Here is a 26,700-nt window from a genome sequence, read left to right on the forward strand (position 1 = left end):
TGTTGGATTTTATCTCCATAAGAAAACCTCGCGCGGACGGCATGAAACTCTGGTGAGCTTTATCTGAACACATCTGCTCATGTTACTTCATGGTTTGTAGTGTCTTTGACCCAAATTACTACTGGATTTAACATTTCTATCTACTTCAATGTTTCATGAAATCCAATGTTCAGATTTGACCCAGTGCATGTCGATTCTCTGCAGGTTAACGCAGTGACATAAATGTCTTTTTTTACTGCCGTGGTGCATGTGTCACAGAGCTAAAGTGCAACAAAACAGTGGCTCTTCCTCAGAACGTCTCCCGTACACTGATGGCCGAGGTACGTTTTGAACATCACTTGATATACGGAAATAAATTCCCGTTGAAGTGATTCTTTAGAAAGAAAAATACCTTTTTGTTTTTCAGCTGCCGAGTGGATTCTAAGAGATTAAGAAAGATGAGCAGAGATGAATCTCTCCTCAACGTTGTGGAGATTAATTATTATACTTCTCAGTTTTCCCATCAAGCGTGAGTATCCATCCTTCCACATCACTACTATCAGCCTGTTTCTGTCTCTGATTCAGTGAGTAAAATATCACAACTTGGTAGCGTGGAAAAAAAGCATTCAAATTGTTTTGTATTGCAGTCAAATGAATCGTAGAAAGACACCTTTTTTTTTTGCCTCAAACCTTTCTTGGCATGTTTCATAGCAAAGCCAGTACACATATATAATGGGAAGAGAGGGAGTCATCTTGGGATTGAAACATGTTCACTGTATGACGGGCATTCAAATGCACCATTACTTTGGCTCGTACTGCTGTGAAATCCTCTGGGGGTGTTTTATTGTGGACAGGTGGCCCTTTGCTCCCGGCTGGCTGCCAGCGCTTCAATGGCTCCGGCTACCTGACAGTAAAACCAGCTCCACTCTTCCTCATCGGCTCGAACCTCACAGTGTACTACCACACCCCGACATGTCTGAGCAGGTAGAAAATACGATCAAATGTTATACGATACAATATGAATTATTGTCATCTGTGCTTATATTTTTATGTATAGAATGCTTTCAGAGATGTTCAGATGCAGTTGTGTTTTTGTCTTCCAGGGTCACAATATCCCTGGAGCTGAATGGTGAGACTGTGACCTCTCGGAAGAAAGTCAACTGCACCACGATGATGTTCAGTCTGTTCAATGTGCAGAAACCAAATTCCATATTGCGCTGCAAGCAGGATCAACTGTCTAAGGTTGTCGCTGGACTGGACCTACACGGCGGGCGTATGTACAGTTACCAATCATATAAAGTTGGGATTGTGGGAATTAGAAAGAAAAAGCTATATTTTTAGAGAGTATTTATGTGTGTTTTGGGTGGTAGCTATCGTGATTCTGCATGGTGGCCGGCCCGGGTGCATTCATTCCTTAATTTCTGGTAGTTTTATGTCGTTAAAGAGGAGTATCATCAATGCGACGACCCCTGGGGGAAACCGATGGCTGGGCCTGTTTATGTGGCTTTAGTTGTGTATGAGAGTCTCATTTAGGGGTTTCAAACTCACTTCAGCTCATGGGCCACATACAACCAGGCGGCAACTTCCCAGTCTGAAGAGTGAACCCAATGCAGAAGTGCCTTAAACCTGCATTCTGTATAATGGGCTTCATACGGACATTAGGCTTCATACGGACTACACCATGGTCGCATGACTTCACGTCACTACCACAAAGCTAAAGGTGGATTAGTGTTCTAGTAATGACGTTTAGTCGTCTCATTTAGACACTCGTTCGCAACCACCTTTTTAAAGACGCGTAACAGCTTCAAAATTCAAACCGAGAACCCATTTAACGAACACGTCGACTTCAAAACGAGGGAACGTGAGGAGCAATAGTGCCGACTCATTTTACCGGGTTTGAGGACTCATTCCTGCCTCTTGTTACTCTTAGCAGGACAGCACAACCTCTAGTGGACAGAAAGGAAGCAGTGCATTTAATAAAGACATTTGAATACGTGACATTTCTGGAGTTTGCACACTTAGCAAAGTCATCCAATGGGCCCGATTGGTCCCATTGGCCGACCGGTTCTGTCCCTAAACCATATGTTTGACACCCCTGGTCTAATTACTGAGTCACATGTGGTGAATACAATATGCAATATCATATTCATCACTATGTTTTCATGAGTGTATAATCACCTGAGAGTAAGAATCTCTGTGTTTTCGTTAGCTTAGAATGAGCCCTTCAAATCTACACAGGGAGCAGGTCTTCTTCAAGGACTCGTGTTTCTACGGTAGCCCAGAACGGACAAACCAAACACTCCCTAGAGAGAGAGCCTTTCACAGGTTTACGTAACCTGAAGTCCGCTGTAGCTCTCAAGACACACTTGGAAGTGAGCAGGGGGTTGTTCCGTTGGTTGCAATTTGCAACCTTTACCACTAGATGTCACTAAATCCAACACACTGCTCCTTTAACACTGGGATGGGCAGCTCTCACAGGAGAATAAGTAAATCAACATGCAAAACTTGTTTTTCAAAAAATGTAAAGTTTGAATGACCATTTTGAAGAAGCGGTAGAGGAATGTTTTGGTGTGAATTTAAATTGAATCTCCTGTCTGGATTTCACACTTCTGGTCAATGAGCACTGTGGTAGAGATAGTTTTGTTTTGCATACAAAATGTCAGTGGCTTGCTTTTCATTATTTTTCTAATCTGTTTTTCATCCTCTGTGCTTAAAGTCCCTCCAGATAAACCTGAAAACATTCTCTGTGAAATGTCAAGGAGCTCTGATTTTATAAACTGCTCATGGAAGAGAGGACGGGAAACACACCTCCTCACTACCTACAACATTTCACTCACCAGGTATGGTGTTAATTATAGGTCAAATTAAGCTATTGCCTTGTTTTCTTGCCCATAAGACAACAACAAACCTTACTTTTAATTTTGTTTATCAGAGAAAATGGGACCCAGACGCTGTTGGATCAGATCCAGGATGCTGAAGAAATCACCATACCCCGAGCAAAGATAGATGAAAACAACACACACCAGTTGCATATCACCGCTTACAACCACTTTGGATCATCGCGATCTGATCCGTTCATCCTCTGTGTGAAGGATATTGGTGAGCTCTCATATCTGTAGAACACTTTCTCTTTAAGGAGTCTTATTTTAAGATTTATTCTATCTGAAGCATTTCCAAGAGAAATGAGTCATCCGGTTCATTCCTGTTAACTGTCGTTATTCTGCAGTCGTCACCGTTTGACTAATTTGACCTGGCTATCAGCAAACCGTTTCTCTGTTTTTGTAATATTTCTTTGAAGGGGAACAACTGCCCCGCCGACTCGGCCCACAACTGTTACTGTTTCAGTCAACTCTTTCAAGATTTTCACATGAGTTGCAGCAGTCGTTGACTTTTTGAGTCATTACCGAACTGTTATATAGTTTTGTTTTGGAGTTATTTGTGCGTGCTGTGAAGTCAATCCCACTGGATAATCGCTGCCACATGTGTGCATGCTTCTTCTGTGTTCTTTTGTGTTGCAGTAATACCAGAAACCCCTCGTATCATGCAGATAGAGTTTGGGCATAACTCCAAAGCAGCCCTGTTGCAGTGGAAAACTTCTGGATCCTCAGAGAGTCTCAGATCCGACGTCCGGCTCCGCACATATTACGGCTCCTGGGTAAAGTGATGCCGCGGCGCTCATGATGGCTTTGTGGTTATTTGCAGCAGCCATGTGACTAAATGCCTCGATGTTTTCTAGGAAGTGGGAGAGGGAACAGAACTCACTGAGGGTCTGATTCAAGTGGACGGACTGAGGCCTCTGACTGACTATGAGTTCAAGATGAGAACATGTAACTCGCCATCAGGACTAACACGTAACAACACGTCCGGGTCAAACTCCCGCAAAAGGTCGTTCTGCAGCAAATGGAGCCCATCTATTGGGGGGAGAAGTCCTGGAAAAGGCGAGCTCACAATTCTTACTTATCATGCGACAGAGGCAATCTGATACCCGTGATGAAAGAGTTTTGTCGTCAGTCAAACAAAACCCACAACTTGTGGCTAAACTTTATCTTCAGGTCCATCTCAGCAGATGCACGTGTGGAGGATGTTGGGCGGCCTGGGGACCGATGGGCTGCGGTTGGTGACAGTTTTGTGGAAGGTAATGTATCAAAGCTGTTCATCATGTCTGCCTTTTATATTGATATTGTTTACTACGGAAGTTGATATGATTCAAACATTAATTTTGAATCACGCCAATTTAGGGCTTCAGTGTGATACAAAGTTTTACCAAATACCAGAAATATGATACATTCACAGAAAGAGCTGGGAAACAAAACGAATTTGCGTTCTCACGATGAGTTACTAGATCAAAAGATAGCCACCACTTAAAGATCTTTAGAGTAAAAATACCATAACGGTAACGCTTTCTGTGACGCCCTCGTCTATAACAATATATATATTGTCAGTGAGTAACCAGCAGTTATGAAGCATTATGATACTTGGCCGTAGAAGTCATTATAAAGTGCTTAATAATGTGTTTTGATTATAGTTAAGTGTTAAGCTTTATGTATATTTATGACTGCTTATGACTTTAATTATACAGTGTGATAAGCAGATTAAAATGCATTATAGACATTAGAGACAGTTATTTTGGTAAGACTCTTGGCAAAGACCTGCTAGACTGTACCCAGCCAAGAAATAGTCACACAGCCTCCCATAAAACCACAATTTGTTGTTTTTACTCTTTGGTTTTAGTACAGATTAAACATAGGAGTAATAAAGTGTTAATTAGTGAGCATTAAAGGTGCCAGTAGGTACCTTTCCCCTGTTTCCAGGCTTTATTCAGAGCTACCCATCTGGTAGCTATGGGTTCATATTTAATTCACAGATATAACAATGGTATCAATATTCTCATCTAACTACTGACAAGAAACCAAAATAAATATATATATAATAATATAATACATAAATAACTATATTCCTTAAACTGTCGTAATAGTCCTTTATAACGGATGGATGAGTGATGGGTGGACTTCTTCCTCAGCCTCCATCTCCAGACGATTACAGCGGCGCGGTGCAAAACTACAAGATCTTTCTGGGTAAGGACCAGAAACAGGAAGTGACCTGTCCTGCTGCTTTGAGCCGGTGTTCACTTCCGGTACCAGCAGAGCTCCAGGCACTAAGCATCAGTGCTGTCACCTCGTACGGGATGTCTCCACCGGCTGACGTGCCAGTCGGACGCTCAGGTGCACAAATAGTAGATACACAGAAGATAAAAACCTTCATGTTTAAGTTGAAAAGAAAAAGAGAAAGATCGAGTGTGCTCATGTCTTGACGTCTTAACTGTTTAGGTGATTTTGGACCCATTTTGAGAGAGTTGGCTCCTGCAGCTAATGGCAGCTCCGTGTTGGTCTCCTGGTCGTGGCCGGGGAACAGACACCCGTCAACATCTGGAGAGGAACCACTGCACTACGTGTTAGAGTGGACAAGTGTGCCTGTGGCAGAGCTGCAGTGGCAAAAAGTGTCTAAAGATCAAAACAGCACTTTCATCAGAGGTACACACACACACACACACACACACACACACACACACACACATGGTATTGCATCACATAACATGGCACACAAAGTTTAGAAATGTCTTCAGAGATGAAGCAGTGGCCTCTTGTGATCAGTCGGTGAATTACACCAGTTTGTGCTTTTCTAGTTCTAGTTTCTAGAACATCTGTTCTTAACTGTCTTTATACAGCTGCAGCCAATGTTCATCACCAAAGGTGAATGTTTGTGAAACACGGTGGCGCTCGTGGTGAGAGTGCTGACGTTTCCCTCTGTGTTGTCTCAGGTCTGACTGCAGGTGTGAGGTACAATGTCTCTCTGTATGCTGTGACCACCAGAGGCGTCAGTGCTCCATCATCCGGTCTGGTCTACTCCAAAGAACAGAGTGAGATTCATAGACAACACAATGTCCCCAAAAACTGTTTTTTTTACAATTTAAATATCATCTGAGTTTATCATACATTTAAGAGGGATTAAGACAACACATGGTATACGGGCCTCTGTCTCATTGCACGGGTTTCAGAGCCAGCGTCTGGTCCCAACATGTCAGTTCTGGTCCATGAGTCCAGACGGATCCTGGTCCAGTGGGACGAGCTGCCTGTAGTCAAGCAGAAAGGCTTCATCACAAACTACACCATCTATCTCCAGATGCTGGACTCCAGCAACACAAAACTCAGCGGTGAGCTTTTGAGTGCATTTCTTTGTCCTATTTCAATGCATATGGGCATAACATGGGCAGGCTGTTCTAAATTCACATCATAGAAAATGTTTAACGTTTTCTAAATTCTGTAATCCAATTTTTCCAATGCTGTGAGCACCAAGAACGAAAATCCATTAACCTTGGTTTGTATTTGAAAACGTGACTTATCCTGTAAAAAGGAGAGAACTGTTTGCTTGGCTGGATTCCACTGAGACCCGGTTATTTGATGTAAAGGTTTGGAGGAAACACAACTCTGCTGTGAGTCGTTTCCTGTTCTTGCACAGAAAAAGAACTTCTCTTTTACAGTGCTTGGTTAACCGTATGTTGTATGTGCGTGTACTTTACCGTGGCTTCCTACCTCACCCATGTGTATGCACATGTGTGGGGAAATTTACATCCGCAGTAGTATGCATGTATTGTGTTACATAATGGAAAGTGTGCAGCCAGCATTGATACTCCCCTCCCACAAAGCTTCAGTGCATCAGCAGGGTATTTCACCACTCACTTCCAGTAATGTGGTGAAAGTCAAACAGCAAACTGATGGTTGCTCTTTTTGAGTCTTCTGTGATTAATTACCTCCACCGAGGAGATCACGTTTTAGGTTCGGTTGGTTTTTCCTTCTGTCAGCAGGATTGTGGAAAAAACTATGATTTTCATGAAACTTGGTGGCAGAGTGTAGAACACGTTAAATATCCGAGCGTATCCGAATTTCGGGGCGGATTCACGTATTATATAAATACCTGGGTTATTTCCCAGAAGACAATCCGGCTTTTAAATGTTAATCTCTCTTTTTTATATCGAGTGTCTCACAAAGAAACCGACGGTCAAATTAGGTTTCTTTCATAGAAACAAATGGTGTTTTTCTTTTGCTGCAAGGAAAAAGATAATTCAAGCGACGCTTCCATCAGCAATGGATTATGGTGATATTTTATTTATGCATGCAAATGTGTTAATGTTGGGTCCAGTAAATCATGCTGCGTTTCAATTTGTCTCATTTCAGTTTGTATGAGAGAGGTGGTTTGTTTTCTTTATACAAGCACAGAAGAAAACCCTGTTTTATTGTTCTGTATAAGGCCATGTTACACAAACTGCCTCCTTGTCTATGTTCTCTATTGAAGCCAAAAACTATCAGCAGCTGCGAACTCTAATCATGCAGACAAATGAGATACCTCATCCCTAGGACCGTCCCCGTGTTTGGTGAAATCGCTTGTTAAGGTTTCTGACCCTCATCTTGGTGTGAGCAGAGACATTTTAAACGATTTTAAAAGATTTTAAAAACAGGATTAAGCATCACATGTCCCAACACTGAATTCTCTTTTATTTAACTTTTTTCTAATTTTTTTATGTTGTTTTTAACTTTTTTACCGTTAACTTTTCTGGTGCTATCTTGGCCAGGACCCCCTTGTAAAGGAGATTCATAATGTCAGTGGGATTATCCTGGTTAAATAAATTGTTCACTTTTGTTCACGTTGTAAGCCCTTCTAGTTATTTATTGAAACAGCAAATACCCACATAAGAGCCGATGGAGCACAACAGATGCTTCATACTTTGAGATTTGCTAGTTTTATTGAACAGAAGGCCTGACTTGGAGTTATATGCTATAAACCTCTCGGATGGCAATTTCTCGATGTACAACTGTGGAATGCAGATGTTCACTAGTGAGCAAATTGATCTTTCAAACACTGGTTGTCATCGTTTTCACAGAGCCTTCTGTGAATCATAGAGTTCTCTAGAACTGTGTTTGACCACGAACAGGAAGCCATGTGGCTACCTGCACACATGCAACCGTTATGGTTGCTACTAACCAGCGTGCTTCGCACATTATTTCTGGAGCTTCAGTGTGAAAACACCTGAGAGCTTATCTTTTCCTGTTTCTTATGTGACATCTTTTGTGTGTGTGGGGTCTGGATGCAGTCGTCATTTTATCTAAAGTTTTACTTTAGTTGCAGTATATAACTCTGCATACTCTCATACAGAAAAGTTAAACTCAGGTCAAGAGTCAGAATGTCAAGCTCGAGGCTTTAAAACAGCAGTCCCCCGCCCCAAAGCATACCCTGCTTTATGGTCTGTTTGACTCTAAATGGACCATCATTTACTAAATGAACATCATGTTGTATTGAAGTAGACTTGAAACTAGAGATTGAGACCATAAACTCATGTTTACAATGTTTACTGAGGTAATAAATCAAGAGAGAAGTAGAGTCATTACATGCAGTATGACTTCATTTTGCAACCAGAACAGTCGCCCCCTGCTGGCCATTAGAAATAATGCATGTTTAACACTCTTCAGAACCGGAGTTTGCCGCCTGGTTGGTAGAAACTCCAGATATCAAAATGTTTGCGAACAAGCACTGAAAGAAGTGAGTTTTTCTTGTCCCCTTTAAGGACTTGTCGTCCATGATCGAAAATTCATTGTTCAGCAGTAGTCAATTTAGAGATTGAGATTGTTCATGTTTAACTTTCAGAGGTAGAGCAGGTCGTCTCCCACTATGAAGATCGGCGGTTTGATCCCCGGCTCATCCAGTCCCTGTTGATGTGTCCTTGGGCAAGACACTCAACCCCATTGCTCTCCGAAAGCTGTTCCTTCGATTACTGATTTCCGCCTGATTGTAGCAACTGAATGAATGCAGTTAAATTTGCCTATCTGCTTATTTTCAAACATAAAATAACCACAACAACAGTAATTGTGACATTTGCTCTCCTCCAGTGACGGTGCCCGGCTCCGGCCCCAGACGGATGTGGCTGGACTGTCCTGAAGGAGCTCTGGCTCTGCAGCTGACTGCGTCCACCTCGGCAGGAGAAGGACAGCGGGGGAACCGGATCTGCTCTCAGCCTGACAGCCCTGCAGGTCAGTCCCCCCCATTTTAATGTCTGGACAATTAAAGAGTTGTAATAACTCTCTGACTCTACTAATCTGTTCCCTTCTTGTCTCCTACAGTTGGCCTGCTGATTGTGGCGGTTTTCATCGTCACCCTCTTTATAGCGATCATAGCCAACCTTATGTGCTGGAGCTGTGTGAGGGAAAGGTATTATTATTTATGCTCATTGTTCTGTGGAAAACAACAGTCATCATCTTATAATAGCGAAAGTGTTCTGGTAATGAGCATCACTTTTGTCCTTCAATCTCCTGCTACGGATTTTGAACGTGCATAGGTTTTGTTTTACTAGTAACCGGGATGGATGCCACTGTGGCTGATTTAAAATGCCACACCGCAACACGAGCACATGAACATGAAGCCACACGGCTAACATGAACAGAAAAAACCCCAGCTGTCGAAAAACACCATACTCTGTATATGTGGTCAAAGCACCCCGATCTCATACTGAGTGTGTGCTTCAAAATGTGTCATTGCCATCATTAGTAACACACAGTAGCCATTGGTGGAATATAACTAAGTATATTAACTTCAATATTTCCATTTGAATGACCTTAATACTTACATCATCATATTGTGCTTTTTACCTCACTACATCTATGTGACAGATTTAGAGAATGAACGTTAGCTCCACCTTTACCAGCGGAAACATTAAAGTCGTGAACACATTAATGCATCACTAATTATAAACCAATAATACAATAGACATTGTAGTAAGATTTTAAACACATGACATTTACTTGTTTACACTGTGGTGTTGCTACTTTTACTTCCGTACTGCTACACTGACAGTAGCAGAATAACAATGTTTTAGTTTTTTACTTCTGCACATTTTGCATCATTACTGAATCTGATAATAAACATTAATCATTATCAATACTGGAAAAACTGCTCTGACTTTAACAACCTTGTTGTCTTTCTATCTCAGGATCAAACAGAAGTGTATGTCGTGGGGACCTGCCTGGCTTCATGAAAACTTACCAAAACTAGGAAACAGTAATGCCATCCGACTTCTGGAGGTAATAAAAAGCAAGCTGATGAAGCCAACATGTGTTGACATTCACGCTTCCCTCTTTTTGTGTGAACTGCTGTCACCAAAACAGCAACAGCTCACAACAGCACCAACACCAACAGTACAAGTAGACTTAAAACGGTTTTGAAACTTGACGAAAAGACAACAACACTATAGTTTCTAAATGTGTACCCGACTAAACCTAAGCAGAAAGTGATGTTATTCTCTGCTTTCACAATGACAACTTTGTGAGCTGCTGCAAGTGAACACCAGAGGCACGTTTGTATATTTGCATTATATTCCATCACTTCAAATCTAACGATGCTCTTCTTTGTTTTTGGTCACCAGGAGTACGGAAGTGAACCGTCCTTCTCGTCCACACACAGCGACCCTCCGCTGTCGCCCATCAGTTTCATCTCTCAGGAGGAGAGGGACAACGTGTACCCCACCGTCCACGTCGACATGTCCCACGTCGGGTCGGGACCCACAGCGGAGACGCCTTTGCTGACGTCAGACTCCGGGACGATGCTTGTTGACAGCCTGCTGGAACACGTCAGCTACAAACCCCAGATTTTCACATCAGCTCAATTAGGAGAGGAGTGGAAGGAGACGGAGGACGAGCAGATGGACGTACCGTCAAATGGGGAGGACGACAAATGTGTATTTGGAGGATTGCTGGGAGCCTTTCTGTCCAGCGACGAGGTGGATTTCCCTGATCCGCCCCTGGGGCTGACCCTCAGCTCCGTCGGTGGTCTTCTGTGGCCTAAAACTCCCGAAACGACAAGTTTCTTGAATGGAGGCTTCCTACTGGGGAGGAGGGGGACTGAGAACGAGGTGGAAGCGGATTCGCCCTCTCTGGATTTACAACAGGTTGAAATAATGACTCCTGACACTGAGGACACTTGTTTATCTCAGTATACAGTCGAGACAATACTGACTGGTGGTTATTTCCCCCAAGCAGCAGCTGTGAGCAGCACGACACTGTGTGACGCACAGAGGTAGCACGGACGACGAGAAGGACACGCACAAACAGGACACGCACAAACAGGACCATCTGCACTACTAAACTGATTTCAAAGAAAGCATTATATTCAAGCGTCACTTTGCTTCAATAACATCACGCTGCTGGAAACCCAGGCTGTACTGCTGGGCCCGCTGGAGGGGAAGGGAGGCACGGGAGAACCAGGACTGAGCGGGGCGGACTGTCAGACCCTGCTGCAGTCAAGTGAGAGTCAGAAACATTACAACTCTCATCCACCGTGACCGCCATGAAATCAACACAAATGAAAGTTCCTTGTCGTAACTTTAATAAATGAAGTAATGTTTATTTTGAGTTTGACTGAATGCCATTCTAATAAGTGTTTAGCAATAGTCACTATTGTTAGTTATAGATAGTTAGATGGATAGATGGACTCAACACTGTTACAGCAGTTGAGCTAAAAAGACAAAGATAATATGCAAAAAAACGACACAATACAGCACCATCATTAAGTTAAGGTTTTAATTCGTCCGATACTTTCGTATTACAACCAAATACCTGGACAACTAAAGACGATCCCGTCAGCCTCGGCTGAACTTTGTGTTTGGTGATAATTAGCTAAAGGTGTTGAACATGGCATGTACGTTAGCATGCTGATGTTAGCATTTAGCTCAAAGCACCGCTGTGCATAAGTAGCCTGTGTTATTTTGTTACTAAGCTTTAGCTGCAGAATCAAGTCTGCAGCTATAAAATAACATTTCACATATTAATGAATGTATGGTGGTCTGATCTTTCTCCTGATTAAATCCAAAAACCAAAAACAAGACTACGCTTTGTATTCTGGAGGAGGATTTACACCAGCTTTTCACAACCTGGCAACCAAAATGTGCTTCTTTCAGCTGGCTAATTGCTGATTTATAATGAATTAGTTATTCTTTAGCCGTTATGAAAGCCAAAGCAGTGACTTGTTGAACCACCTAAAGTAAACATTGGGAGCTAAGACGTGTAACTCACCGTCATGCAGCAAAATAGCTGTTCCATATGAAGTGTTTCTGTAATTTTAATATTAGGGTGTGACCTGTGTTATGCGGGGCGGTGAAGTGACGCTGAGTGTGAAATTGTTCCAAAACATACCCAAGCAAAAGTCATTTGGGGGGTTTCCCTGTTACATATAAGTGTATGGTATCGTTGTCTGAACCATAGGTTTAACTCATACACGCACCACCTGCAGTTAAACCCTGTTTTTTAAGACTTCCTGAGCGTTGTCTCACTTCCTCATTGAGAAATCTCACATTTCGGGAGGGTCTCTTCTTCACACAGAGTCTTAACAATGAATCTTCAGGGGCCTCGATGTCTTTGAAAATCTTTTCTCTTCTGCAGTTATGTTACAAATCCGGAGCCCAGAATTCTGCATCTAAAGGTGAAATGTGGTGCAGCTTTAGAGGAAAGTCCCCCAGAGCATCACATGGGATGTGACTGAGGGAGTGAGAGACTTTGTGCTGTGTGGAAAATGTGATGGTGAAAAAGCATCTGAGGGTTTGTTGTGCTGAGGCAGGTGTCATACACTCCAAGATGTCATCTGAACAGCAGCCTGCAGACTTTCCTCATCAAGTCACAATATGTTCACTTATCTTCCTTTTGGGATTCAGGACTATATGGGATCAAACCTGCAACTAAACTTTATTGCAATTGTCAGTTGTATACAGGTACGTTACATTTGATCTCTGCATTTAACCCATCATAAGCATTTATTCTGTAGTAGTCTGGGTATGATGATGGACAGTCCGTCCGTCCGTCCAATGCTTAGTGGTTACGTGATACTTAAGGAACGCATGGAGGGATTTTCTTCAAATTTGGCGCGAACATCCTCTTGGACACAAGGATGAACTGATTCGATTTTGGTGGTGAAGGGTGCCTGTGACCTCACAAAACACTAGTTATTATGACAATTTCACACAAATGTCTTACAGGATAAAAGATGACATTTTGGACAGACATAGATGTAAACTACAACTTGACTGCTTGGCGGAGGCAAACAGAAAGCTATGAAAACATCTTGACAATAAGTGAACTACCAATGAAAATATTTATTAATTATAAGCTACTTTCATTCTCTCTTAATTTCCAGACATTAGAATATTTCAGGGAATAATAATCCATTAGTTGTACAGCCTAATGGTTAGTGGTGGAAGAAGTGTTCAGATACTTTACTGGAGTAAAAGTACTAATACCACCCTGTGCGAAATCAAACAGAATCCTCCGGGTTCACCAGAAACTCCTTCAGCTCAGACTCCGGCAGCAAACAGCCCGCCGTGGACAGACCCAGATCCGGCTTCGTTGCCGCCTGCAGTCTGAAGCTCCGTTGGATGTGCACGGTAGAACCAGAACCAGGACTGAGCGGGGTAGACTATCAGAACCTGCTGCAGCAACATCAGATGTTTTCTGAAGGGACCGTCTGGTCCTTGGAAACACTACCACTTTTGTCCACAGGGGCTGCCAAAATTAACACAAAATGAAAGTTCCTTCTAGTAGCTTTAAGTAAAACTAAGTATGATCAGCAAAAATATCAAAAGTAAGTTCTGAAAAAATGTTCCCTGTCAATGTTATACTGTTAAATATGATGTTTCTGGATTAATATTACTGCTGCATTAATAAAATGCATGTTTAGTGTTCATTTTAACCAGTAGACTACTTAGAAAAACATCTCTAGTTTATCAGAAACAATCAAATAGAAATAGAAAAATCATTAAAATTGGAAACACGTGGTTTTCACTGGACAGGAAGGTTATGAAAAACATGTTACCTGTAAAGCAACTATTAAGCTGCCAGACAGAAATAGTGGAATATTTAAGATGTAGTGGAGCAGAAGTATAAAGTTGCATAAAATGGAAGTAGTGCAGTACTTGAGTACTTGCATTCCACGGCTGCTGCTGCTGCCTCATGAGCAATAGGCTGGATATGCACCGGCTCTGTGGAGCCTCTGCGCGCGTGTGTGATCGTGTCTGCGCGTGTGTCTGTCTTCACTGATGATCTGTGACTCACTTCTCGAGAGAAGTTTGTCCCTTCACAGCAGACAGAGGCGACAGTCCGCCACCGAGGCGTCTCCGCCGTCAGCTTAGTCTGGATAAACTCATAAAATAAAGATGTTCAGGAAGACTTCACGATGACGGATAAAGCTTCAGAAGACTCGGAAAGAAATAAAAGATAATATGACGCTGCTGTGATGTCATGGTACGTATGGCCATATTTCCCTTTTTTGTCGCTTTATCAATAACATGACTCTGCTTATTGGAATATATTCATGATTTAATATGATACAAATGGTTGATTATTGGATTAGCGCCATCGACCAGGAAGGAATTTTATAAAATGGTTTTCCCAGATTAAAAAAAAAGCTTTTTGATCATTAATAATATAATTCCTCAACAATCGCTGCAGCCTGGCCAAAAACACGGTTGACCTCATGCATTTGTGTGTTGTTCCTTGTTTTAAGGTAAACTAGAAGTCCCTGTAATGTAAGAGACATACAAAAGAAGACAGTTACTGATGACTCATGGCGACCATGTCCCGAACATGGACCATCTTCACTGCTCTTGCTGTGCTGGCCGTGCAGATTTGCAATGGTGAGCTCGGACTAACGTGTGGACAAGGTTTAATATTTCAATTTGTATATAGGTTTTCTTCATAGTATTTGGATTTAAAAGTCAGTGGATTTATATTTAAAACCTTTCTAAACAAAAAGTTGTTCTGAAAGTGTGTGTTTAAAGTGTGCAGAATTACATTTCCTCATCTGCTTCAAATACAAAACGAATCGTAGCCTTCTTACCTTCACATAACTAGATGACATGCAGCTTCATATAACTTGTGATTTCTGCTTTTAGGGAGGAAATCCTGTGCCATCTGGTCCAGCGCTGGATCTGTGGTGCAGCGAGGCTCCAGTTTCAAGGTGTACTGCACCTTTAACAACTGCAAGTGCCAGAGGTCCATGTACAGCGACCATCCGCCCAAACTGCAGAGACACATAGAGCTGAATTCTACAACGATATATTTTCGTGTGGCAAACATAACCAAGAACAGAACATACAGCTGTCAGTGTAAGTGTTCTCCTGCGCTGGACCCCTGTGGACTGGACTTCTCAGCTGGATGTGAGTATGAAACCAAGGAGGAGGAAAAGCACCTCTGAGCTGAGGAAAGTTTCTTTATTTAGTGTATTTAAGACTATGAGACTGCAGGGACGTTTGACAGCACATCAGTGTTTCAAGTTGATACTTTCATATCTTAAGGCACGACTGTAACTTCTTTCAAGCTACAAGAGCTGTTAAAAAAGAGGCACAGCCGGTTCTGCTTTCTCTTCTATACTTAGAGTACACGCTGTTCGTATGTTGCAGGCTGGGTGCTGCTCAGTGTCAAAGCTATATGCGATAGATTCTGACCACAAGCTTGTTTTTTTTATGACACATAAAGCATGCCAGTTCCCCAACATGGAACTCGCAGACTTTATTATTAACTTGTAAAATAAAACACTCAATACTGAAAAAGGTTCCATTTGTTTATGCGATGTAATCGATAGCATTAAGGAATAGCACACTATGCATTTTATGGATTACTATAAATCTGAATATTTGTGTTTTTTTTGAGGATACAACAAAGTTTTCTGTCATAATATCGCTTCCTAATTTGATAGTCCTACAGCTTTGGTGTCGGGTCACGTAACTTCGGCTCGAGTCACAAATTTGATGACTTAAGACTCGACTTGGCAAAACCCCAAAAAGGTTTTGCAACTTGAATTGGACTTTAACACCAATGACTCCTGACTTCACTTGGACTTAAGCCCTTTGAATTGAAAATACTTGGTACCTTCCACCAAGCCCGAAGATTTAAAGCTATGTTAGTTAAAAAAGTGTGTGCACGAATCAATTTATTTCCCTTCAATTTATTATATTTCCAAAGAAGTCAACACTTAATTCTCCAGATCCACTATATTTGAACCAATCCGACAGCATCTAATCAATTTGAAGGAGAGAACCATGAAGAACTAATGTTATGTTACGTATGTTAACTTCATCTGCATGAAAAAACTACACGGTGGTCAACAGTAAATAAATCGCAGTAAGCGAAAGGTGCAGGTCTAAAACTACAGGAGGTTAAACAGCTTTACATTTAGTGAAGGGAGCATGATGAGTTGTTTAGGACTCAAAACTCAAAGTTTAGGACTTGTCAGTCTTGACCTGGGACTTGCAAAACTATTATTTGATACCTGGTTGATTGTCAGGTTTATGTTCTCTGCTTATTACGTTTCATTACATTTTTTCATCTTTTCTTGTCCTTCAGATCTACCAGAGCGCCCTAAAAACATTTCATGCATCTACAATGTGAAAGATCATGAAAGGGGAGTTGTGTTCTGCACCTGGAACAGAGGACGAGACACTTTTCTGAGGAATAATTCAGATCTGTGGTGAGTTTTAAACAAAATTCTAATGGAGAAATCAACAAAACGATAATATATTGCTGGTAATGTATTACCGTAAAATTCAACATTGTATGTTTCAGGGTGAAGACTGTATCTAAAAACCGCACTGATGGACCGCTGCTGTACAAAGGTTCCACTAAGGGAACAGGTTTGTCGTCAGCTAGTTTCAACGTGTCCAGCTCTGTCCAGCTGATCTCTGTGTGGGTAAAAGTCCACAACCCACTGGGCTCTGCAGTGTCCATCACCGTCAACTACACACTCAGTGACATTGGTAAGACAGCAGCACGTTATCAGTCGACCTGTCAAGTGTTTCATGAGGTGCTTGGCAACTTCTGCACAGAGAGCAGGCAGCAAACCTCCAGTTCTGAAAAGTGAAGCCAATGAGGAAGTGCCTTAAAGCTGCATTCTCTCTAGTGGCCACCAGGGGGTGACTCCTCTGGTTGTATAGAAGTCTATGAGAAAATGACTCTACTTCTCTCTTGATTTATTACCTCAGTAAACATTGTAAACATGAGTTTATGGTCTCAATCTCTAGTTTCAAGTCTTCTTCAATACAGCATGATGTTCATTTAGTAAATGATGGTCCATTTAGAGTCAAACAGACCATAAAAGCAGGGTATGCTTTAGGGCGGGGCTACCTTGTGATTGACAGGTTGCTACCTTTTGCTTTAACCCCTTCACAGTGTGTTTTCAGTTTATGAAAGTTCATTGGAACATTTTGGGTCTCCCTTAAAATATTTTGCTGAGCTTAACCCTCTGGTGTCACTTCCGGTTGCAAAAAAACAACATAGCGACGGCCGGAAACCAAGATGGCAACGGGCTAAAATGTTGAACTCGAGGCTTCAAAACTGTAGTCCATGTGAAAGCAGCTTTTCAGTGAAATGCATCCTTCTTTGATTCTTTAATCTTGGAGTTTAGGATAGTTGATAATCTCCCTCCATCCTCCTTTCCACTAAGCGAAGATTGCCTCCAATGGCCAGTGTTGATGCAGTGAAGTCCTGTCTTTTTGATTGCTGCTTTTATAGCAAACAATAACAAAAATCAATATGACAGCTGACATAGGATTTTTGTTTTTTTATTTATCTTCCTTTCTATCTGAGCAGCGATGCCATCGACTCCTGTTCTTGGCCAACCAGGGTGCTCTTCCCGAGAGTGCATCATCAAAGTGGAGCAGTCCGTGCGGACTCAACACCTGGAGATCCAATACAGAGCGGAAGCGAGCACATGGACATCTTCTCCAGACTCAGTAAGAAGTCTTAGAGCAGACTTTAGGAACGTTCAATGAGATGTTGCAAGAGATGCTGCAGAAGGTTACTTTGAACCCTTTGCAGACATACAGTCACCTCATAGGTCTTCTGCTGATTCAAAGCCGAAGGAAGATATGAGTGTCAAGTTGATGACAAGGTGAACTGACAATGTTGCACAAAAACAAATTCAACGAGGTGTTTTTTTACAGTGTGGTCATAAATGGCACTTTACTCCGTTTTTGAAGAATGAATGACTGAGTTTAAATCAATTAAATTAAGATGGAAAAACATTTATTTCTGACAGGTTGTGCAGACTAGCTTGGTACAGGATCGGTCCATCTCCTCTCTGGAGCCCTACACCGTGTACCATTTCAGAGCCAGATCCAAATTCAGCACCGGCCTGTGGAGCCAGTGGAGCGCAAACATGTCCAGCTGGACTCAAGAGGAAGGTGAGCAAACCCGTGCAGCTCCTGAAGACTATTTTTGCATTTCCTGAGTGAAAGCACTGCTGATTCTGTCTGCACACAAACAGTTAGACCTGAATGGAGTATTTACAGTATATGTGTAGTATATATATAGGTATAGTATATGTATCCATTTGCATCAGATAATGCAGTAATACTTCATTTCCTTTGGGTTGTTTGAGGCAGTTATCAGCTCTACCAATGACTGTCTGCAGGATACCAAAAGCCACTGAAACGGGCCTTATCTAGTTTTGTGTTGAGAGCGAAACCATCGATTAACAATAAGACGCAGTATGTACAGTGGCTGAGATTATAAAAACATGTATTTATTTATTGATAATAAACTGTACTCAGCTCAACTTTGAGCCAAAGTGAAGAAAAGTAAAGTGGTAAAGAAGACTGTGGTGCTTCATGGGAAGATATCGCTGCATATTTGTAATACTGATGGTGTGAAGATATGAAGGTGTCTTTCCAGATACATAAGATATGAATGTGCAGCAGTGGCAGATCATCAGCGTTCCACGAACAGCCAGAAGTCACAGTAGAAATAGCTGAAGAGAGATTTTTTTGTAAAGTGTTTACGTGTTCTTTGTTTAAAGTTCAGGTCCATTCATATTTCTTTGTATTATTTAATTTTTTTTTTATATCATTCTGAAGCTTTCCAGTGGTGGTAATCAAATCCAAACATAACGTTTTGGGTCAAAGTACATATGTTTTACCGTCAAAATGATATCTTACCCAGCCTCTCAAAAAAACTTTCACATATATATATATATATATATATAAAGATTTTAATTACACCTCATCTTCCTCCTTTCCCTGGATGAATACGTAGTGTCTAAGCCACACACGGGATTTACGATCTCCCAGGCAGCCGCTGGTTTCATCCAGGACCGTATGAAAGTCACCTTCCCGAGATTGAAACATAATTGAGGAAGCTAATCAACCACAATACACGCTTGTCTTGTGAGAGTAATAACATTATTCAATAGAGCTGTTATATTCTCTAAAAAGGTGATGATTCAACTCTGTTTTTAGTTGAAATTAGTTTAACCGACTCATTGTTTGGGGTCCCACAGACATCGCTGCTGTATGCGTCAAAATGATCAATTATTGTTTACTTTAATGGAGACACTATATATATATATATGTATATGTATATATATATATATATATATATATATATAGGTGAATAGGGTAAAAGTTTTAACTAATAGAACATTTAAATAATGAAACTTCCCCAGTTGATTATTTACATTAAGACAATGATTTTTTTATTACAAGTTTCTCAAATGGTATGTTTAAATCTGTAAATAACAGCTGCTGAATATATTAAAAACTTGGGTCAAATACAATGTGCAATATGATGCCAAAAGGAATGATGTCATTTGTAGAACAAAAGGGGAGAACGGCTCCAACTTTCCAGATTTGTATCCATCTAGAGAAGCGCTGTACTTGTATTTAATCCCCAGTTTTTAAAAATCATATATGGATGTATACATTTACATGGAAGTGTTAAACTCAATGCTCACACAGGTAAATGTAACAGGCTGGATATTTGTCACTTTTAAAGGATTTTAAAGTCTATCAACTAGGAATAACGTTCCACTCATTCATTGAAAACAAACGCAGGGCTAAACATTCTCATGTCTGATTTCAGTACTATTGTTATTATTCCAGTATTATTGTTATTATTTCACCATCATTGTCCCGCGACACGTCATTTTTTCAGCTCCTGCCAAAGAGTTGGATGTGTGGTACGCTGCAGCCGCCTCCGACTTTATGAGAGTTTACTGGAAGGTACGTTTTAAATCTTGTCAAAAAAAGCTTTTTAACTGTTTAAATTCAGGCTGACGGTGAAATTCAACACACATGACAACACTGCTGCGCGGCGCCGTGTGTTTGAGGGTGTTGTCTCCACGTGTCGCCTCTCTCACTATGTGCCTGTGTGGGCGTGCGGTGTCGTCGCCATAGTAACACTTTCTGATCTTCCCGCTTCACTACTTCTTTCTGCAGAAGTTAAAGGTCAACCATTGACCGCTTCTGAGGTGCGACATCCTCACGCACACACTCGCACATCCCCACCCTCTACCACACACACACACAAACACTCACATACTCATTTAATGTCACATAAAGACAGCGAGAGATAAGTGAAACCTGACGGCAGACACCACAGTTTCAGTTTACAAGAAAAGAGGAGCTGAACAGAAATGATGTGTCTTACTGTCTCAGTGTGTCGATTTTGAGCGTCCTGTAAAGAAAGCAGGCAAATCCAAGGAGCGTTGACGCTCACGTTGTTGCTTCTTTTCCCGTGACAAAAGCAAGCACACGGCGTCAAATTAATAATTTACCTTGAAACATTTCTCTGACTGCAGGAGCCGAACATTTCCACGGCGAGAGGGAGAATCATAGAGTACAAAGTCGGAGTTGACAGCCAAAAGTCTGGATTGGTCTTCCTCGCTAACGTTAGTGCCGATGACAGGAATTATTCATTCCAGTTCTGTGCCGACTGTGAGGTGAAGGTGTGGGCCTGCAACTCCAAAGGGCCGTCCCCTCCTGCCAGAATTACAACCCATCACACAAAAGGTAAAAGAAATGAGTGAATGCTTTTGTGTGCAGCTTCATGAAGGTTACAGGTAGATATCAGATGCATTACTGCATTAATACTGAGGGTCAAGTCTATGTATCTAGTGCCAAATCACAATGGAAGTCATATCATGACACTTTTCAAACAGTCAGACAGTTATTTACAGAAATCCGACATTCCAGCCAGTTCTCATTCCCAGGGCACTAAATACCAACACACACACACACAAGGCACCTTTCAGCGTCTGCATGAGACGCACCGGGCATCCAAGGAACTACAATGTGAACCAATCTGTGTCATCATCAGACGCTCAGAGAAAATGCGATGAGTGTGATGACGTGGTCCAAAGCCCAAGACTGGTGGAGACTAGTGTTCAAGACCTTTTGTTGAGTTATGTTGAAGTGATTTCCGTACATATAGTGCATTGTTTGCGTTTTACTTCGATCACGTAATTATTTTAAGCCCAACCTAACTATGTGGTTTGTGGCCTAAACCTAAGCAAGACGTCTTTCTTTGAATTCGCAGCCATAACCAGGCGTTTACTGCGAACGTGAGCCGGGATACCCAGTGTGTTCTAAAGTGACACCTAGGGGTGACGAGTAGGAATAACAATGTGTTGAACATCCCCCCATTAACAAACAAGCACTAATATTATTATTATTAATATAATAATAATATTATTATTTAGTATCTTATATGACATTCGACTGTTATTATATATTTATTGCTAATAATCTGTCAATGTTCAAGCTTATTTGAATTTGAGAGAGAGAGAGAGAGAGAGAGAGAGAGAGAGAGAGAGAGAGAGAGAGAGAGAGAGAGAGAGAGAGAGAGAGAGATGCCCAGCAACAACAACAATACCAACTTTAAAAATAACGGAAATATGACTAATAATAAAAAGAAGGTTGACGTCTCTGTGATTCTCTCTTGCAGTGAAGGTTCAGCAGTTGCAGCCCCCTCAGGACGTGCAAGTAAACACCACAGACAACCACAGTGTCACCATCTCCTGGAGGAAGCACGACACTGCACCTCTGCGTGCCGTACATGTGGTGGAGTGGTACCCAGAGGGCCACAAGCTGGAGGAGCTCCGATGGGTCAGACTGGGCAGGAATGAGAACCGTGCTGTTCTTACAGGTGGGACATGTGGAGTTACGGTTCAGTTCATCTTTATTGTCAGACTCAAAGTTCAATAGAAAAACGTATAAAAACACAAATACAAAAGCTACATTAAAGCTACTATGAGGAACTTTTATCTGGTTATGAAACAGTCTCCATTTAATACTGATGCCTCTTCATGACCTGCATCAGTAAACGAGACCATCAGTGAGAAGACTGGCTATTTCTTTATAGTTATTCTTAATGCTCGTCACCGGTGCAAAATCAGATGAAACTCCTTCAGCTCAGACTCCAGCGGGGCCTCCGTCACCAATCGGATTTTAAAGAAAGCATTATATTCAAGCGCTACTCGCTACTCTGCTGGAAACCCAGGATGTACTGCTGGGCCCGCTGCAGGGGAGGGAGGAACGGGAGAACCAGAACTGAGCATAACACACTGTCAGACCCTGCTGCAGTAAGATTAGAGGTTTAACAAAAGGATGCTCAGAAACAATACCACTTCCATCCACCGCCACAATCATAACCAAATAAAAGCTCCTTTGTAGTATCTTTAAATATAAGAAAAACATTGCCACTTTTATAAAAGACATCAGAGTCTGATGGCAGCCGCTCTGAATGTTCTTGACTACATGTTAGCTTTAGCTTTAGCACATAATATAGGGTCCTCAGACATTTGATCTGGCATGAAGTGCCCCACATATTCTGTTTCATAAACACATCGCGCTTGTGTGTCTAGATGGATACAAATCTGGATAGTTTGGGGCCCTTATCGCCTTTTGTTCTACAAATGACATCATTCTTTCTAGCATCATATTGCACATCATATTTGACCCAAGTATGTAATATATTCTGCAGCTGTGGAAACCCAGCACTGCTAGGAGAGAGAGAAGCCAGACCATCAGCATACATAAGATGGTTTACTAGGGTGTTACCAATCATACAGCCTGTTTGACGGCCTCTTATTTGTTCACAATATGTTGAAGACGGCTGGTGAAAGCAGCTTTTATCTCTTCCACACCTCTGTCTTTCTTTATGCAGGTATTAAGCCATTTGAGTGCTACGAGGGAGCGGTGCACGTTTTCTACAATGAGAGCTCAGTGAGTAGGACCAGATTTACAGGTGTCGCCACTCTGACCTCAGGTAAGATCTAAGAAGAGCGTGAACAGTGTTAATTCAATTGTGTGTCTTTTATTAAACTCATACACACATAACTGTCAGAAAATGCAGTCTTGTAACAGGAGTCTTTAAATTGTTTCAAATATTCCGTCATCATCCATCCTGTTGAGCGGTCCGTTTTGGCTTCTGCTTGTTGTTTGCAGCCCCGGCAGCTGGTCCGTCGGTCCAAGAGACGGTTGAGGGAAACCACGTGAGAGTGACCTGGACGGAGATTCCCAGGGGTCAGCGTGGGGGTTGTGTCACCACGTATACCATCTATTTAGAAATAGACAGCAAACAACAACAGCATTGTAAGAACCATTTATCTTTACTGAAACATCTTGTACTCTGAGGTGCGTGTTTTTGTAGCATGAGTAACTTTCCTCTGCTGTGCGTGTGTATATGAAATGTGTATTTCAGTCTCCATAGCAGCATCAGAGAGGATGCACATCATCAAAGACCTGTCTCCAGCTGGCTACAGCCTGTGGATGACGGCTTCAACTGCTGAAGGAGAAGGCCGCGCAGGTCAAAAGGTCAATTTCTTCATCCAGCGTAAGCAGCTTTCCAAGTTTCTTTAAAATAATAGTTATGACGTTATGGTGAAACTTATTTGCTTTCATGTACGAGTTACAATGAGACCAAGAAATAGTGCAGCACATAACCCGCCGTAATACCACAAGTTGCGGCTTTTACACTTTGTTTTTTACCAGGAGTAAAGTTTTTTAGAAATAGTTTTCCTCAGCAAATAGATTTTGCTCATTAAAATAACACGTTGTGTCCAAAAGAAAAGGTCTTTTGATAGATAATATGGCTGTATCGTCGTTTTTTTCCTACTACCTCAACCGACTGTATCAGATGAGCCAAATATATATGCTGCAATCTTACATCTCACTGTTTCTCTGTCCCTATTGCAGAGGAGACCCAACTATACCCCCTAGTACTGTGTACAGTCGTTACCCCGATCGTGTTGTTGCTGATATGTCTGTCCCACAGTTCAGCAGTAAAGCAGAGGTATGTGAGCAACACAAAACAGTTGCAGCAATAACAACAACAAAAAAATGTTGCTATTAAACTTCCAATGCCGTTTTGTCTTCCCCATTCCCCCTCAGGTTCTGGGTGTATTTTCAGTGCCTCATGCCCGATGTTGTGCCGGATCCTGCAAACAGCAAATGGGCAAAAGAGTGTACGCAGGAGGTAATAATATAAAAGTGGATCAAATACAAACTACTGTAAATTGCAACTCACTGGTCTGAGTTTAAGCCTGTATCTCCCTTCAAAACAGGGTAAGATGAACCTCCATCTGCAGCTGAGTAACTCCAGTGTAACCGAGGAGGAAGACGAGCCCATCCTGGTGAATGTAGAGGAGCTGCCCAAGCAGAGCAGTGACGTCTGCACACCCGCAGACGTCTCCTCGCGGCTCCTACCTCAAACCAGCCTGAGCCCTGAGACGGAGCCGGCCACGGTGCTCTACCCGCTGACCAACTACATCAAGAGCTTCTCCCACGACTCAGACAGCTCGGACCACACGCAGACCTCTCTGGACACCAACACAACCGTCGACTACATCTCATCACACGGGCTGGGAAATATGGAGGAGGAGGAGGAGGAGGAGGAAGAAGAGTTTGCAGAAATGCTGGGTTTCTTCCCCAGTCACAACATTTTCATAGAACCGATGGAGTTTGGAGGGAAGTTGACTCTGAGTGCCGTCAAAATTGACTGCAGTGACTTCTTTCTTTCAGAACAGTAAGTGCTGACCTGAAACCTGAACTCTTTGGTGAGATGAGGTTTGAGTGAAAGACATTTTTAGAGGAAGAAGATGGCTAAACGAAAGAGACTGGAAACAATGACTGGAGGTGGTGAATGTTTTCCGTTTGTCTTTTTTTGCGTCACGAATCTTGTTCAGATTTCCATGAACTACCTCCTTGCTCACTGAAATCAAAACTGCTGTTGTACAGTAATCATTTTTATTTTATTTAAATTACTTTTTGTTTTCATTTCATGCATTACCATAGTTTTCTCTAGAGAGCAGCTTTGGACACACTAATAACCATGACCAAAACGAATACAGTACAGGCTGCATGAAGGAGTGTATCAGATATTGGGATTCCTGCCTGCTTGTACTAATGTATACATCCATAACTAATCTCTATAAACAAGATTCTGCATTACGCAGGTATGAAGTTCCATTTGCAGGCTCTGTTTGTAGTCTGTGTAGTATTAACCAATCACATTCGAGCAGGCTTTGGTGGAATGCAGGTAAACAGTCAGTGTGGAGAGAAGGCGGAACGCATCGGCCGGAACGCAATCTCGAAACCCACTGGTTATTGTCCTGGAAAGTGAAGCCAATGTGGAAGTGCCTTGAACCTGCATTCTCTCTAATGTCCACCAGGGGGCGACTCCTCTGGTTGTATAGAAGTCTATGAGAAAATGACTACTTCTCTCTTGATTTATTACCTCAGTAAACATTGTAAACATGAGTTCATGGTCTCAATTGCTAATTGTTGTAAGTCTTCCCAAAAAACAATGAAATGTGATAGTATAGTATGTCGAAGAACGTGAGAAAAGTCATAGTAATGTGTGTCAACAAAAGGTGAGAAACAGGTAAGTGGAAAAAGTGTCATGAAAAAGTCATAGTAAAGTATGTCGGAAAAATACATTAAAAAGTCATGCCGAAAAAAATCATAGTAAAGTATGTAAAAAAAAAAGTCATAAAATAGTCGGAGTATAGCATGTCGAAAAAAATCACAATATGTCGAAGAAAGTCAAAAAGGTCAAAGTATAGCATGTCGAAAAAAAGTCATATTATAGTATGTAGCAAAAAGTAAAATACTTCATAGTATGTCAAAATATTCATGAAAAGGTCATAGTACAGTAAGTCGAAAAAAGTCATATTGTAGTATGTCGAAAACAGTTGTAAAAAAGTCAATAGTATAGTATGTCGAAAAAAGACAAACTCATGGTATAGTATGTCCAAAAAATCTAAATATAGTATGTCGAAAATAGTACAAATGTAAAAAAATTCATAATATAGCATGTCGAAGAAAGTCAGAAAAAATGTATGTAAAAAAGTCAAAGTATAGCTTGTCGAAAAAGTCATAAAAAGTCATTAGTATGTCAAACTATTCATGAAAAAAGTCACAGTATAGCATGTCAGAAGTCATTGTATGGAAAAAGTCATATGTCAAAAATTGTTGTGAAAAAGTCATAGTATGGTATGATTAAAAATAATTTTCTTTTTACATACTTTAATGTGACTGGGCCGGTCATAAAATAATTTACTCATCGTATGAACATGACCTCCATCATTTCTACCACTTATTGTCATTATCACTTATTGACTTATTGTAAGACGTATGGACATAACCTTGATATTACCCGTTGTGTTAACATCGTTTACATTCAAGCCAACAACGCCACAATTAACAGCAGGGTTCCTTCCCTACCATCATAAGATGCTGCATTGCATTCCGTTATCAGAGCCCGTAAACACATTTTAATGGGATTTTTTTCTTATTTAATTTCGGGGAATATTTAAAGATCTTTTTATATTCCAATTCCAATGTCGGGATATTCTTAGTAA

General features: G+C 41.4%; 2 protein-coding genes across 2 annotated transcripts; both read left to right on the forward strand.

The window, feature by feature from the left end:
* Positions 1-247: 247 nt before the first annotated feature.
* On the forward strand, positions 248-11,772 carry il23r (interleukin 23 receptor; the record flags this gene model as incomplete). The annotated part of the gene is made up of 16 exons (XM_079157842.1): positions 248-320; positions 834-963; positions 1,083-1,252; positions 2,696-2,819; positions 2,912-3,078; positions 3,498-3,634; positions 3,716-3,917; positions 4,032-4,114; positions 5,000-5,201; positions 5,307-5,510; positions 5,798-5,896; positions 6,035-6,190; positions 8,919-9,059; positions 9,150-9,237; positions 10,016-10,106; positions 10,448-11,772. The coding sequence occupies 16 exons, from the start codon at positions 248-250 to the stop codon at positions 11,099-11,101; spliced, it is 2,721 nt and encodes a 906-aa protein (XP_079013968.1). The 3' UTR covers positions 11,102-11,772.
* A 2,398-nt stretch (positions 11,773-14,170) lies between these two features.
* On the forward strand, positions 14,171-25,597 carry il12rb2 (interleukin 12 receptor, beta 2a). Its single transcript, XM_079157803.1, has 16 exons — positions 14,171-14,309; positions 14,572-14,701; positions 14,960-15,223; positions 16,410-16,533; positions 16,629-16,819; positions 17,652-17,794; positions 18,100-18,244; positions 19,992-20,059; positions 20,638-20,848; positions 21,783-21,983; positions 23,004-23,105; positions 23,285-23,431; positions 23,541-23,672; positions 24,035-24,131; positions 24,230-24,314; positions 24,403-25,597. The coding sequence occupies exons 2-16, from the start codon at positions 14,632-14,634 to the stop codon at positions 24,865-24,867; spliced, it is 2,445 nt and encodes an 814-aa protein (XP_079013929.1). The 5' UTR covers positions 14,171-14,309; positions 14,572-14,631; the 3' UTR covers positions 24,868-25,597.
* Positions 25,598-26,700: the final 1,103 nt, after the last annotated feature.

This window comes from Pholis gunnellus (assembly GCF_910591455.1).
Source record: "Pholis gunnellus genome assembly, chromosome: 4".
NCBI lineage: Eukaryota > Metazoa > Chordata > Actinopteri > Perciformes > Pholidae > Pholis > Pholis gunnellus.

Coding starts and splice junctions, on each gene's coding strand:
- il12rb2 (XM_079157803.1), top strand. CDS start 14,632: ATGGCGACCATGTCCCGAACATGGACCATCTTCACTGCTCTTGCTGTG. Junction 16,820..17,651: donor CTACACACTCAGTGACATTG/GTAAGACAGCAG, acceptor CTATCTGAGCAG/CGATGCCATCGACTCCTGTT. Junction 23,432..23,540: donor CAGCAAACAACAACAGCATT/GTAAGAACCATT, acceptor TGTGTATTTCAG/TCTCCATAGCAGCATCAGAG.